The sequence below is a fragment of the Ascaphus truei genome, chromosome 4 (assembly GCF_040206685.1).
Source record: "Ascaphus truei isolate aAscTru1 chromosome 4, aAscTru1.hap1, whole genome shotgun sequence".
Classification (NCBI taxonomy): Eukaryota; Metazoa; Chordata; class Amphibia; order Anura; family Ascaphidae; genus Ascaphus; species Ascaphus truei.
Genome location: NC_134486.1, coordinates 246532068 through 246548613, shown reverse-complemented (window position 1 = coordinate 246548613; position 16546 = coordinate 246532068). Strand labels below are relative to the sequence as shown.

Sequence of the window (16546 nt, the reverse complement as noted above, 5' to 3'; positions counted from 1 at the left end):
AAAATCATTACAACCTGGGCACTCAAAACTAAATATTTATTAAAGCAAATTCATATGATCAGTATAATGTAGTGTTATTTCCCTGCATTATTTTCCCACTCCTCCAAAAGCCCTATTTCATTGTCCGGCTGAGAGTAATTCCATAACCTAAATAACATTGCCTTGTTTGAAGATAATGTAGCGTTATCCTGAAATAACATGATGTTAATCATTTGTTTGGTGAGTACCCTGGAAAACTCAGGTCAAATAACGTTTATTCCGGATTTAGGTAACATCACATCATATGCCTGATTTTACAGAGTTTAATAAGTCTGGGACTATGACTGCTTATTTGCGTTTCATTACCCAGGGTCCCTGGCTGCAGTAGGAGCACTTTGGGCTGTGTAATTATGTGGTGAAGCAGGTTTTGGTAGCAGCAGACACAACCATTTTTTTTATTCGTTTTTTTAAATTCCACATTTTTGTGAAATGTTTTTCTATGCTATAAAGACTTAATAATGTCACAAAATGAAGTCTTACATTTGAAAATTTCACAAGCTACAGTATATCACCATATCAGTAGACAGTCAGTAAAATATGGTTTATGTAACTATTTATTGTCTTAGCATTAAGCACATTTGAGAGACTTTCACAAATTAGCATATTAAGTGAAAAAAAGGGCGTGGGGATATCGCACATCTCTAGGTCAGGAGACCTGTTTGATTGAGAGATGTGAATGTGCTCAGGTGCGGTTTTTATCATTACTGTGCGTTAGATTACAAGTATTGTTCCTACATTATACAAGAAGTATGCTTTTGTTGTGCTCTTGATAGAAGCAATAACTCAAGGTCATATCTTTCCAAGTTCCTAATTCTGTATCATCCTCAAGGTCTTCTAATCATGTACCATGTATTGTTATTGACAGAAGGCCTTGTCATGCTTTACATAGAAATATGCTATAAGACATTGCATTACAGAGTCTCCTGCGCCAAGCGTTTACAGGGTAGGGACACATTGCCATAAGCACAATATTTCTCTATTATTGACTTCAGCAATTCAGATATATTAATGAGTCACAAGCCTAATTTATCACAGTTCCTTTTGCACTTGGATGCACCATAATTGTTATGTTTGCCTGCAGGTCATGATGTATTGATTAATTCATGTTATTACATAACTGAAAACAAGGCTGTGTTTTTTTTTTTGTTTCATAGAGCAAGAAGCCTTTAAACATGAAAAAGACACTCATGATGCAAAATCAGGTATGTGAATAAAAAATCCCACTTACTGCTTCACTTTATATTGCTGACAGTGTTAATTAGTAGGGAGAAAATAGATGTCCTCACTAATTCTAAAGCAGTGTAGTTCCAAATAGGCCTTTTCTGTCAACATTCTTGGTATTTAACTGTAGAACGAAAATCACAGATATGTGCAGGTATGTTCACATAGAAAAACATATTGCTCTTCCTATTTAAAATGGTGTGAAAGTATAAGTACTGTACAAGAAATCCTTTTATCTCACATAAAAGATTACCCGTTTTTGTAGATGGTAACATGACTGAGCAACATTACCGTTACTGTTACTCAGCTAGCTAATAATCCTTCATTTCTATGGATACCTAACCTGCTTTTGTAACATATTGTATTTGTAAATGCTAAAGGTCATTTAAATGGACTTCAGCTACTTTATCTATAATGGATGTACTGGATTGATTTTTTGTCACCCTTGGATTAGGAATGTACCACTTACAATAAAGAAGAAATGAAAACATTTTAAGTTTACATTTACGGTATTACTGTGATAATCCTACGGATACCACTACAGGGGCCACTGACAGATTTCCTTTGCCTAGACCCCCATCCCCCCCTCAAAGTGTCGGCAGCCTTGCGAGCCCTCCAATTCAACCCATATTTCTCTCCCCCTCTGACTCTCACTTTTCACCCCACTCTTCCCCTCCTCTCTTCCTCACTCACTATCCTCCTCTCTCTTTTACACCCCCTCCGCTATCAGTCACTCAATTACCGACTCCCACTCAATACAATTACCACCACCACCCCCTCCACAAATACAATTACCACTTACCCTTGGTTGCCGCCTCTGGGCCCCGGCTCTCGGCTCGGCCCGGCCCGGCTACTGTATTTGTATTTACAAATATATGTATCTATATTACAGCCAAATCAAAAGCAACAAAAAGTAGGTAGCTCAAATTATTTTGTGCCCTGGGTATTTATCATAGCTTTGCAGCTGTCCTTTCTGGAGTAGATACATTTCTTGTAATGCTTTGGCACTGTATTTAGTATTTTGTGGCAGAAAAGTAGTGTATTGCTATAAACCTTAAGTGTGCTATGTTTTGCGTACTATACACAAATTAACAACTACTGTACTAAGCCGTTTGTAATGTAAATGTAATGCAGTTTGCTTTATTTGTTTGCAGTTTTATGGATTTTGTTAACAATGCTGCTATTTCGTTTTTGTTCCCTTGGTTACCACAAAGATATCAGTTAGTATCAAGTCAACTTTACTGAAGCCTCCATTTATTTAAGCCATCATTTATTTAGAGTACATAACAAGTGTTTACTGTATTATTAAACGGGCTTGTGATTTGTCCTGTGACGTTATATCAATGTACCTTCTCCTAATGATTTTTCAAGCTTGTAGTCAATTACAATACTCCTGCTGCCTACAAGAGCACAATGATACTTACCAACACTCCAGCAAGGGAATTGGGGCCACTTGTGATTATTGATGACATGAGAAGCAGCATCAAGCTGGGGCTGGCGCTATGAGGGTACAGTACGTGGCTAGCAAACCATTTTTCTGCTGTCACCACTTTGCAACCTCTTCATAGATACCGGCCTCCTTGTCTCTCTTCTTTTTCTATTCGTTACTTTCTGTTCCTTCCTCTACCTTTTGCATAAACCTTCCTTACTACTCCTCTGTTAAAATAATAGAAAGGTGTTATTTCTCTCAATTCTGGACATTTTACGTTCCCAACCAACTTGAATTGTTCCCTAAAATATAGCAATTCCTCACACTATTTTCTTCCTTTAAAAAAAAATAGAAAATAACACATTTGGGAACATTGACAAGCTTGCTTTAAGTCTAGTGAGGCTGTCTAGTGAGGCTGTCTAGTGAGGCTGTCTAGTGAGGCTGTCTAGTGAGGCTGTCTAGTGAGGCTGTCTAGTGAGGCTGTCTAGTGAGGCTGTCTAGTGAGGCTGTCTAGTGAGGCTGTCTAGTGAGGCTGTCTAGTGAGGCTGTCTAGACCTGTAAGACTCAAGTAAATTAAGTTTGGCTGGAAATGAAGAAAGTAAGATGGAGCGAGTCTGTCTACTTAATAAAACACAGACGTAATAATGTGGACCCATTCTTATCACTACTTTTAAGATAATTTTTTTTACATTTACTATTACTGTAGATTTTTGCAGAAAAATTATAATCATTTCTAATAACGAGAAGCAGGGAGACATGTAGGAGTAATGAAATGCATTAAAAAAAACAAAAAAATGAAAGAAATCCAGGGGAATGCCCTTTTGGAGGAAACAAAACCTGACATAATTGTATCTCAACTTACATAATAAATGCATTTTTTTTTTTTTATTCCATTAGCCATGAGGAAAGCTGTACTCTTATATTTGGATGCATGAGCTCAATGGCAGTTTGACAATGGTATACACACAGCCACAACAAAAATAGCTGCAGGGTGGCACTAATACATGCTTCTTGCAAACTTGGTAACTGACTTTGACTGTAGGTTGTTATTCATCCAAGTATTTACTGCAAAACTGGGGTTGTACTGTTACTATAAATATACCAGATTTATGGAAAAAAGCAATGAAATATTTTGCTTTGATAACGCATATACAGTGTATTTTTTAATTTGGCCACATTTCCCCCAGTTTTTCAGCAGGGAGACCTCGATGCACAGTTCCCATAATACTTTGCATGTGTCCCTTTCATTCTATTTCCTGTACATGTGATTTGCTACAGAACGCAAGTTCTCTAGGATAGTACTGAACATGTGTTGCTCTTAACCCTAGAAAAGCAAGTAATTAAAGACATAACTGTAGTGGAATCAACTATGTTTATGGCATATTTAAAAAAAAATATATATATATATATACAACTGAATGCGCTAGTTTTTGCACTATTATGGGTTATAGAGTATTTGTATACATGAGATGCAGGCCAGGAGAAAAGCCAACACATGAAGGGTTAACTCAAAGCAGAAGGCAGCTGTGTAGAAACAGAGCACAACCCAGACTGAAGAAAAATAAAGATCGAAAAGGGCAATTGAATTTGGAGACCAAACTTCATAATCCAGGGTTTCCAATTTCCCAAATAAAAGCACATTACGGTACTTTCCCTTTTCAATGTTTTGTCACAGGAAAGATAATGATTGCATGCTTCAAAATGTCACCAAGTATTGTACACGCATACAGTATGTCTTAAATATCCCTTAATGAACTTTAAATTAACTGAAGCTTTAGCGGATTTAAAACGGATTACTTCATTATGACATTTTTTTTTTTATTGTAGAGCAAGAAGATTTGAAGACTGAAAAGGCAGTGCATGATGCTAAAACAAGTGAGTACAAGTTTGAATTATTCATTATAGTATTCCTGTGGGATATCTCCTGTACCTTGAAGCTAAAACTTCTCATGCGCATCACTGGAAAAGTTCATTTAAAATATCATATTATAATTTACCATACTGTAGGTGCAATCATTGACAGTGGTTTCTACAGTGGAAAATGAAGCAGCTGTTAGTATGAATGGTTTCATTTCTAATAGTGTGTAAAATCCTGCACGGTGAAATGCTGGTGATAATAATAATCAGAATAAAAAATTATTCATAATACATAAATCACCCAGATTTTTTAGTCTTCTATATTTTGTGGTTCAAAATGTCCTAATAAAAAGTTATCTAAAATATACTTGCCATACTGTTGCCAAAAACTTTTACTTCAGCACATGACACGTTAAAACCTTTGTCATAAAATTAATGTGACACTAATGTTGGTTAAAATTAACCTTTAACACCAAGATGACTAGTTGATGTAGTGCACTTGATATCTGGAATCTTGTGTGCTTAGAAAGTAAGCTAGCACTAACACATTTATACTTCGCTACAAATACAGGCATACCCCGTTTTAAGTACACCCGTTTTACGTACACTCACAAGTACGTACATTTTTTTTTTAATTGCACCTTACCCCCTGTGTACATACACATGCTTCGCGAGTACGGACACCAGGGGGCAGCGTGAGCATGCTGCGGCGGTGTGCGCTCTCTTCCTCTCCCCGGCGCTTCCTTTTCCCGGCTCCCCTAGCTCTTCAGTTCCCCAGCTTCCCCCTGGCTCTTCCTTTCCCCGGCTCTTCTGAACACCCCCACCTCCCACCTCCCACCTCCCCCGGCTCTTCAGATCACCCCCCTGGCTCTTCCGATCACCCCCCCACCCCCCTGGCTCTTTCAATCACCCCCCCACCCCCCTTGGCTCTTCCGATCACCCCCCCAGACCCCCCCTGACTCTTCCGATCACCCCCCACCCAGCCTGGCTCTTCCGATCCCACCCCCCCCCCCCCGAGCTCGCTCAGAGCCTTCGCTTACTGCCGTGCGTCTGCCGCCCGCAACCTGCATGCTGCTTCAGGTAGGGGAAGAAAGGGAGAAGGGACATGGGGGGGTTGATGTGAGGGACATGGGGGGGTGATGTGAGGGACATGCAGGGAGGGGGGTGATGTGAAGGACATGCAGGGGAGGGTGATGTGAAGGACCTGCAGGCTGCAGGGGGGGGGGTGATGTGAAGGACATGCAGGGGGGGTGATGTGAAGGACATGCAGGGGAGGGGGGTGGTGTGAAGGACATGCAGGGGGGGGGGGGGATGATGTGAAGGACATGCGGGGGGGGTGATGTGAAGGACATGCAGGGGGGGTGGTGATGTGAGGGACATGCAGGGGAGGGGGGTGATGTGAAGGACATGCAGGGGGGGGGTGATGTGAAGGACATGCAGGGGAGGGGGGTGATGTGAAGGACATGCAGGGAGGGGGTGATGTGAAGGACATGCAGGGGGGTGATGTGAGGAACATGCAGGGGGGGATGATGTGAGGGACATGCAGGGGGGGATGATGTGAGGGACATGCAGGGGGGGATAATGTGAGTGACATGTAGGGGGGGATGATGTGAGGGACATGCAGGGGGGGATGATGTGAGGGACATGCAGGGGGGATGATGTGAGGGACATGCAGGGGAGGATGATGTGAGGGACATGCAGGGGGGGCGTGATGTGAAGGACATGCAGGGGGGGGGGTGATGTGAAGGACATGCAGGGGGGGGGGTGATGTGAAGGACATGCAGGGGGGGGTGATGTGAAGGACATGCAGGGGGGGTGGTGATGTGAGGGACATGCAGGGAGGGGGGTGATGTGAGGGACATGCAGGGAGGGGTGATGTGAGGGACATGCAGGGGGGGGTGATGTGAGGGACATGCAGGGAGGGGGGTGATGTGAGGGACATGCGGGGGGATGATGTGAGGGACATGCAGGGGGGGATGATATGAGGGACATGCAGGGGGGGTGATGATGTGAGGGACATGCAGGGGGGATGATGTGAGGGACATGCAGGGGAGGATGATGTGAGGGCGCTGCAGGGGGGGATGATGTGAGGGACATGCGGGGGGGATGATGTGAGGGACATGCAGGGGGGGTTGATGTGAGGGACATGCAGGGGGGGTGATGATGTGAGGCACATGCAGGGGGGGTGATGATGTGAGGCACATGCAGGTGGGGTGATGATGTGAGGGATATGCAGGGGGGGTGATGATGTGAGGGACATGCAGGGGGGGTGATATATGGGAGACGCAGGGTGGTGATATGAGGGGTGTTGGAGGAGATGTGATGATTTTACCCGTGCGGCCCGATTTGTGTATGGGGGGGGGGGGATCTTTTAAAAATGTATTGAGGCGGTGGGGGTCTTTTAAAAATGTATTGGCTGGAGGGGGTATTTTTATTATGTAATGCGGGGTGGGGTTACATGTATTTAGAGGGGTGGGGGGTTTTGGTATGTATTTTGTGGGTGGGATTGAGAGAGTGGGGTAATTGACATAATTTTTACATAATTTTCCGTTCATCCATTTTGCATCTGCCAGCACTAGTAAGAACAAAATCAGCTGACATTAAAGATTTTCTTTCTATAAAGCCTACTGTATTTATTTTGGTTACAAATGCATTATTTACATCAGTTATGCATGTATATGATGATTGCAGTACAGTACATGCATCGTAAAGTGGAAAAAAAGTAGTGCTTCACTTTAAGTACATTTTCACTTTACATACATGCTCCGGTCTCATTGCGTATGTTAAAGCGGGGTATGCCTGTACTCCATTTTGGGATACCTAGAAATAATAGCATGTAGTTTACATCTGTGGAGACTCTTGGACAATTTAAGTGTAACAAATTACAGTGGGACAAATGAAAAATGTGTTCTATATTTAAATTTGATGTCTTCAGCAAAACGTACGATTGCTTTTTAATGTCCTAATTTATGTATCTTGCTAATTTTGCTTTCCAGCCAAATCAAATGACACAGCAAGTATGTTGTTTTGAAGAAACTATGAGAACAGAAGAATGTTTTAAAAGCATGATTTCTTTAAAAAATAAATACATTATTTATTTTTGTATGTTTTGTTTGAATGAACATTACTTACGTTATTTATCAAATCGTTTTGTTCTGCCATGCAACAGGCATCCTACACAATTATAATAACTGGTATTTTTATATTAGTTACAGTATGTACTGTAGTACGATTAACATTTGTGTAAAGGCCTCATTCACAACGGCGGGGCAGTTAATGGGCCAATAAAAAGAAGACAGGTGCATGTTACAAAATAAGAGGGTAGTTAATGGCATGAAGAGTGGTTTCATACATGTACATTTAGGCAGTAGAGGTGTAGCTACTGCATGTAGGATGAGAAGACGTGGAGACAAGCAGCCAAGAAGGGAAGGCAGAATTATACAAAGAAGAGGGACTTCAAATAGGAGTGGGAAAAGATAACCAAGTTGGATAGAGTGGGATTCTGCCAAAGCTAAGCGGGTTATTTTAACTTGGTGACTATGTTTGACATACTTTGTCAAACTACTGTAGGATGATGTTCTCAAACGAAAAACATTTTTTTTTTAGTGAGCATGCATTAGCAAATTAATTATATATTTTTGTTATGTAGCCTAAATTATTGAATCAGAAGGTTTAAGAGACATTGCAAATGTGTAAGTCAAGCATGGATAGGATATTTTATCCTATATATTTTATTTATACAGTATGTGTAGGATATTTTATTAGCTTACCATGTGCACATCATGAATGCTGTCAGTACTAACACTGTAGTTTTTCCCCCCAGTAATATATTGCAGTTAATCCATGCAGGGCTTATAGGGTGTATCATTTATTGTCATAGAGAATTTAAGGTAACAACGAGGGATAAAGGGTTTTATGCTATTCTTTGCCATAGCTGTAATCATTTGAAAACATTCCTAACTCATTCATACAATAAAGAATATAGCTTTGGATAGAAAAAAGGATAACGCAGTATACTGTGAAGGGTGGAGTTTTAGTATGAACAGACTAAAGGAATTGAATATACTTGACATCAGTAGAATCTAAATAGACAGTATTTAGGGACAGATTTGCAAAAGCTCAGTTAAATCAGGTAAAAATAATGATAATTCTAAGAAAAAAATAACGGTCCTACCTGACTTTATTGACGTTGCCTTAACATCACTTTATTTCTGGATAAAAGTACATTATTTTCAAATAATGTTACATGACTTAAGTATTGGTGTTACTCGCATCAAGACCCTAAATAGAACTTACAGTGGAGATAATTACAAGACTAAATAATAACATTAATGAAATTAATTTTGATCATTTTTTTAATATATTACGCCTTAGTAGCTCAAGTGGACAGATAGTAATAGTCAATCAACACCTAACTGACAACTGAGGGCTACACATTGTTAATATATACTTAACACTAGACTACCTAGCCCTCCTCGGCATAAGAAAAACGATTGTATGGCATTGCTTTGCAATGTCTTCCTCATCCGCATCAAAAGATGCATAACCACGGTCTACCCTCACCTTACCCAAACACACCTTATAACACACATACACGAGTACTTACAATATATTTAGCCAATGCTGGCTAATAAGGCTATAGCAAAATTGGGAAGTAGAGGTGCACTCTCTGGACTCTGTAGCAGGAAGTTTCTTGTGTGCACGCCCAACGCCAAACGGCACAATCAGCATCAATTCAAATCTTCAAATGAAGGCACAGAGCAACACTCAGTAGGTCTTGTACAAAAATAGCAATTTATTGAAGTGAAATCAACGTTTCGTTCCCCAACTTGGACCTCTGTCAAGATGCTAGTATATCACATAAACATCCCTCGTATACCTATTACAGTGATAAAACACCTCCTGCAATCGTAGTCATCACGGAATTACTCATGGTGACTGTAACAGGGGACTTATCCCTGTTCACAAAGGTGCCTCTAATCCAGCAGTGTGGTGGTTAACTGCTGGTAGCAAATTAACTATCACCACCTGACTGAGTACAGGTAGTAGAAAAAGCCTGCCTTTGAGACAGGAAGTGTCTCCTCCTTTGCTCACGTGTGAGTTGACCTGTGGAGACAGAGCAGAGGTTCTTGAGTCACAGGAGAGACTGACCAAAAGAAACCCAGATCTCTGGAGCTGACCGGTCTTAAGCTCTGCACCGCAGAGCTGATTTTCAAGACACAGGGAAAACTTCTAAACCTGTATGCTGATCAACCCTGGAGACAAGGGAGCTGAAGCAGGGACAGTGAAGATTTTCCCTCCAAGAAACAGATAAGACTTTCAGTATTAAGAGACTGCTTATATCTGCTTATTTTCATGTTATGTGTTTGGGCTGGGAGAAGCTTAACTAATGGAGATGTGAACTGATTGCAAGGATTTCACTAGAAATACTCCCAAGTGATTAGAAGCTTTGTTCCCCCCCCCCCCTGTTTGGATGAATTTCCTGATGAAAAGGAAAAGGCACAATAAAGCCTTATTATAATTTCACATTATAAACGACTCCAAGTGTGTACCTCTGTAAACGTCCGTCCACATATGGTCGTCAGAAGTGGGACAAGAGGTGTCTTTGTAGTTAAAAAGGACCGGAGTTTTTATGTGAATTTTTTGTTATGCTTTTTTGCCTACAACAGTCTAAACAACTTGGGGGAAAAAAAAAAAAAAAACCTCTCATGCAGCAGAGGAAGAGTTAAAGGTGTACACACCACTGAAACTTACACTGCATTGAAACTTACAAAACCACAGATGGACTCTTTGCCCCAATCCGAACAGCTAAAACTTTATTTGCCTATCACAAAGCGTAATATGGTCATTGAAATAGGGGTTTTGCCTTCCAGCCATAGTCAGGGTTCAAGAAGTGAGTCAGCCCTCAAAGGGATAGGTGTTTGTTGTTTTTAAAAGTTTCGCTGAAGCAGTGAATACAGATGGTGACCCATGAGTGGTACTGATTTTGCAAATAAAGGTTGCCACACCGCATAGGGCTACCAGCTGTGAATGGAGTATATGCAGAAAAGTGTGAAAATTGATACAAAGACTGTGCTGAAGCAGGGGTATTTTTAGCAAACAACTGCTGAGTGTAAAATTGCCCTATAAAGGAAAGGTATTTCAAAGGCAATTGCTGAGTGTTGAGTCACCCTGCCGGGAATTAAAGAAATAGTCCACTGCAAAGAAGGTTTTTCTGCAAGTAAAAATCTGCCTATATACTGTATATCTTGGGAGAAAACAGATACCCAAAGGTGTTATGGAACAAGAGCCACATTTCTGACTCACCCCCCTCTCTCCTTTGCAGTTTCTGCCTGTCAGATTTTATTCCCAGCTGCATGGAGTCTGCAGACACATACTGTGCCTGCGTGGCTTGCAACAATGTTGCACTCCTTGCCTGCGAGCATGACATCAGTGAGCTGCTACAGCAGTCTCTGAGATCCTCACCAGAATGGACTAGTCTGCCCCCCCTCCTGTTTGTTCAGACATGGTCTGTCCCTAGACTTGTCCTTTGCCCACACCGCACCTCACTTCCTCTTTTCAACCCTGGAGACAGTGAGTAAAGAACCTTTCTCTGTTTATAACCCTTGGTGAGGCCATCTCTTTTTACCGGTTCCTAACTAATAATCACCACTACACACCATCCACAAGTATCTGTACCCTGCTACCTTTTCCCAATAAAGTGGAGGAAATATTACAGGACTTGGAGTGATTTAAAAGGGAACTGTGTTAATGCTATCGGGAGCCATTCATACCAACGTGCCCTGGCTTCAGAATAGTAAAAAGAGGACCGTGTGCCTTGGGAAATACACACAGAGGAGCTGCTACCCACAACCTTTATGCTAAAGATACAAGCGAGCAGCTTACGTAGCAAATAAATAAACAGCAGTCTCTCACCACATTGCACAAGCACGTTGCTACACAGAGCCACAAGCCTCTACACAGCAAACTACCACAGCTTTATGCAAAGACAGTGAGCAGCCTTACTTTGCTAATACTACACAAAGGAATCACACAGCAGCTACTACTCAAAGACTCTATGCTATACAGAATAGTCTCTGCACCCCAGGACAAGCAGCAGCTTCACTCTGCCAGACAGGGCAGCAAGCTTTATACAGCAAGCTGCGCAGCAGTCTTGCAACAAGCAGTGCTCCTCTCACAATTACTAACTGCCTTTTTCTCTGCCTGAGTCCACCCGCTGCTCAGCCCCACAGTGAGGAGCCAACGGACACCTGTAAGTACAGCTACCCCAACGCTGCACGCTGCAGGACACCGCTCGGCATCATCTGAGACAGACGCCCATCGCTGACAAGGTAAAAGACCGCACGCCACACGCACTGGCAAAGGCCTACACACACCTACAGCATGGCAGAACTCAGAGCCTCACCAGACATCACGCAGGAAAGCGATCTCTCAGACACAGAGACCGCTGCGCATCTGCAACAGGCGCAGGCAGGCGCAAGGCCTAAACGGACAGTCACACTGACACAAAAGGCCCGCGAAAAATATGAGACTGACATTGAAGCGCACCGCGCTAAATTAGAGTTGGCCTGGGAAACAACCACACTGGGAATACGCAATGTCACTAGTATTGGCAACTATGCGCAGCAGCTCGAGCAGGCAATAACGCAATTAAGGACTGATCACTCGCGTTATCAAGAGCTATCAGAGGCATACGTTACTTACCTGACCAGGGCCAACACCAGCAAAAGCCTGCAAGAAAGAGACTTACAGAGTAACATTGACCTGGCACGAGACAGCCGCGTGCGTACCACTATCACGGAGGCTGAGAGTAGGAGAAAGGACCTTTTGCTGGAAACCGCATCGCAGCGCTCAAGCATATCCAGACACTCATCAAGGTCAGCAAGATCAGTGCAATCTCACGCGTCTAGCGCAAGCGCGAGCGCTACCAAGGCGCGAGCCACCGCAGAGGCCGCACGTGCCAGGGCCGAATATGGTCGAAGAGAGGCAGCCGTAAGGGCAGAAAGAGCCAAATTAGACGCGGATCTAGAGGCACTCAATCAAGAGAAGGAAGCCGCTGCCGCCATAGCCCAAGCCGAAGTCCTGGAAGCAGCTGCGAGACAGGACGGCGGGGAGCTACCGTACAGACGGATAGCCTCAGAGGATCCAGCCCAACGCACTGAAGACTACGTAAGGAGCCTCTTCAGTGTAAACACCAGCGCACCATCTCAACACGGAGGGAGCGACACCACAGACAACGAAGACTCGCTAGGACCACGAGGAGAAGACGTTGCTCCGTCAATGGCACACGCTGCCTGGGATAGCCACAGCCGCAACAGTGATCCACACGCCAGAGCGCACACGGATGCACCACAACAGGCTCGTAATCCAGGTACACCCACGCGGGAGAAAACAGCCCCTCACACTGGCCAGCAGCCATCACGCGTCCACGCAAAGGAAGAGGCGACCGCACAGACCGTCCCAGCAACTACCTCAGAACGGGGCAAACGCGCCGACGTCTCAGGTCTGACAGACATAGCCAAGTACATGATCCGGCGCGACTTGGTGCACGCAGGACTCATCAGCTTCGACGACCGCCCTGAGAACTACCGGACGTGGAAATTCACGTTCAAAGACGCAATCGACAGCTTGGACTTCTCAGCAAGGGAAGAGCTCAACCTGTTAGTTAAGTTCTTGGGGAACGTATCCAGGGAGCAAGCGCAGAGACTTCGGACGGCAAACGCACATCAACCCCAAGTAGGTCTGGACCTAGTGTGGGAAAGGCTAGAAGAGACCTATGGCAGCCCTGAAGCAGTCGAGGATTCACTCTTCAAAAGAATCGAGAGCTTCCCCAAGATCACGAGTAAAGACTACTCGAAGTTACGAGATCTTGGAGACCTGCTGCAAGAACTGGAGTCCGCAAGGAAAGACCATTCCTTAATAGGTCTCAACGCCCTAGATTCAGCTCGTGGAGTGAGACCCATCCTGGAGAAGCTACCCTTCAACCTCCAAGAAAGGTGGCTTTCACAAGGTTCCAAATACAAAAGGGAGAAGCAGGTTGTCTTCCCCCCATTCTCATTCTTCGTGAGCTTCATCTGCGAAGCGGCAAAGACAAGAAACGACCCCAGCTTCATCTTAGGTGCGCAAACCACATCCAGCGCCAGCCACCCGAGGAACGAAAGGTCAACAGCAAGGTGCAAGGACTCCAGAACACCCATCTCGGTCCACAGGACGGACGTGCCCCCTACGACCCACGCGAGTCCCAGCCAGACGGCCGACAGGGACAAAAAACCAAGAGACCTTAACAAAGAATGCCCTATCCACAAAAAGCCGCATCCACTTAACAAGTGCTTCGGATTCAGGATGAAACCCATAGAGGAGCGAAAGAACCTACTCAGGGAATGGGGAGCCTGTTTCAAATGTTGTGCTTCCACAACTCATTTATTCAAGGACTGCAAAGAAGCTATGAAATGCACAGAGTGCGATAGCGACAGGCACATAGCCGCTCTACACCCGGAAGCTATGAAGCCCAAAGCAAGCAAAGCCCCTAACCCTCCGACAAAGCAGGGCGGGGAGGAAGAAGTGGGAGACACCCCCCCCCCGACGTCAGTAGCATCCAAATGCACAGAAGTATGCGGAGAAGGAGACGACGGTAGATCTTGCTCTAAAATATGTCTGGTAGCAGTGCACCCAGAGGGACAACCCCAAAGAGCCAAACGGATGTATGCAATCATCGACGACCAGAGCAACCGATCGCTGGTCAGGTCAGAATTCTTCGATATGTTCGGCATACAAGACAGTACTTCTTACACTCTCAGAACGTGCGCAGGGCGAATGGAGACTACAGGGAGAAGAGTGAATGGCTACACCATATGCTCAATAGACGGCAAAGTGAGCATGCCCCTTCCCACACTCATCGAGTGCAATCACATGGCGGAAGATAGGACTGAGATCCCCACGCCAGACGTGGCGCGACACCATCCCCATCTAAAAACCATTGCCGATCACATCCCACCACTAGACGAAGATGCCCAGATCCTGCTGCTACTTGGCAGAGACATCATGAGAGCACACAAGATCCGCGAACAGCGAAATGGGGACCACAACGGCCCAAGCGCCCAAAGGCTCGATCTAGGATGGGTGGTAGTTGGAGAAGTATGCATAGACAGGATACGAGGACCCGACAACGTAGGCGCCCTACAGACGAACTTGCTGGAGAACGGTCGTATATCTCACTTCAAACCTTGTCCGAACCACTTTCAGGTCCACGAGAAGCTCGAGACCAAAAGGAACTACGGAGACGCGCCTGTGGCAAGAAAATACCCCAACAACCTAGGGAGTACAGTGTTCCAGACAACAAAGGACGACGACAAACAGGCGCCATCAATGGAAGACAAAGAATTCTTGAGGCTAATGGATAAGGAGCTCTTCAAGGACGAATTGGGCAGTTGGGTGGCCCCACTACCTTTCCGCTCGCCAAGAAGACGCCTCCCAAACAACAGAGACCATGCTATGTCTAGGCTCGCTTCGCTCCGCCGTAACCTACAAAGGAAACCGGAGACCAAGGAACACTTTGTGGCCTTCATGCAAAAAATCTTCCACAGTGGCCATGCAGAGTCGGCGCCCCCAATGAAAGAAGGCGAAGAATGCTGGTACCTCCCGTCGTTTGGCGTCTACCACCCCCAGAAACCTGGCCAAATCCGAGTGGTATTCGACTCCAGTGCCCAGCATCAGGGAGTCTCCCTAAACGATGTTCTCCTCACCGGGCCGGATCTGACAAACAGTCTTCTGGGAGTGCTGATCCGCTTCCGCAAGGAACCTATCGCTGTAACCGCAGACATTCAACAGATGTTCCACTGCTTCCTTGTGCGAGAAGACAACCGTAACTACCTAAGATTCCTGTGGTACCAAGATGACGACATAGAAAAAGAAATCACGGAGTTCCGCATGAAAGTACATGTCTTCGGGAACAGCCCATCACCTGCAGTGGCAGCCTACGGCCTCAGAAGAACGGCCCAAGACGGAGAAGCAGAGTTCGGGAAAGACGCCAGGAGCTTCGTCGAAAGAGACTTCTATGTGGACGACGGATTAAAATCAGTTCCCACCGAAGAAGAAGCCGTAGATCTACTCAAGAGGACACAAAAGATGTTAGCAAAAGCCAACCTAAGGTTACACAAAATAGCTTCCAACAGTGCCACAGTGATGAAGGCGTTCCATGCAGATGATCAAGCACCAGATCTCAAGAATTTGGATCTGGGGACCGACACGCCTCCCATACAGCGGAGCCTAGGGATAAGCTGGAACCTTAAAACAGACACCTTTACGTTCCAGGTAGCCATCGAAGAAAAACCCTTCACACGTCGCGGAGTCCTGTCCACCGTTAACAGTCTCTACGACCCGCTAGGATTCGTGGCTCCTGTCACTATACAAGGGAAATCCCTCCTCAGAGAAATGTCCTTCGAAAAACAGGAATGGGACACCCCACTACCTCCAGAAAAACGGAAAGAGTGGGAAACGTGGAAATACTCCTTGAAGGCCCTCGAGCAACTTCAAATCCCACGCCCCTATTCACCTATATCTCTCACCGCCGCACACAGCAAAGAGCTTTGCGTGTTCTCAGATGCCTCCACCAAAGCTATAGCAGCGGTGGCCTACCTAAAAACCACGGACGTGGATGGAAGTTGCCACATCAGGTTCATCCTTGGCAAAGCTAAGCTGGCGCCACAACCCGACCATACTATACCCAGACTAGAGCTGTGTGGTGCAGTGTTAGCAGTAGAACTGGCGGAGCTTATCGAGAATGAGATGGACAGCAAACCAGATGCCGTCAAACTCTACACAGATAGCAAGGTGGTACTGGGATACATCTACAATAAGAAAAGGAGATTCTACGTATACGTAGCTAACCGCGTAGAAAGAATCAGGAAGTCAACCCAACCAGAACAATGGCACCACGTGCCCACAGAGCAAAATCCCGCAGATCACGCCACCAGATCAGTACCTGCATCTCAACTGCAGAAT

The 16546-nt window shown here is 44.8% G+C and overlaps 1 protein-coding gene across 50 annotated transcripts in view; it reads left to right on the top strand.

Annotated features, from left to right (window-relative positions):
• The window catches only part of TRDN (triadin), a 798289-nt gene that overhangs the window by 734107 nt on the left and 47636 nt on the right, over positions 1 to 16546 (top strand). For 48 of the 50 annotated variants that reach the window (XM_075597200.1, XM_075597198.1, XM_075597218.1 and 45 more), the window contains 4 exons: positions 1194 to 1241; positions 2153 to 2173; positions 4517 to 4564; positions 7543 to 7563. In XM_075597200.1, coding sequence (XP_075453315.1) covers positions 1194 to 1241; positions 2153 to 2173; positions 4517 to 4564; positions 7543 to 7563 — 138 coding nt within the window. The remainder of the gene's footprint in view (positions 1 to 1193; positions 1242 to 2152; positions 2174 to 4516; positions 4565 to 7542; positions 7564 to 16546) is intronic. The other 2 variants (XM_075597192.1, XM_075597190.1) reach the window with 2 other exon arrangements.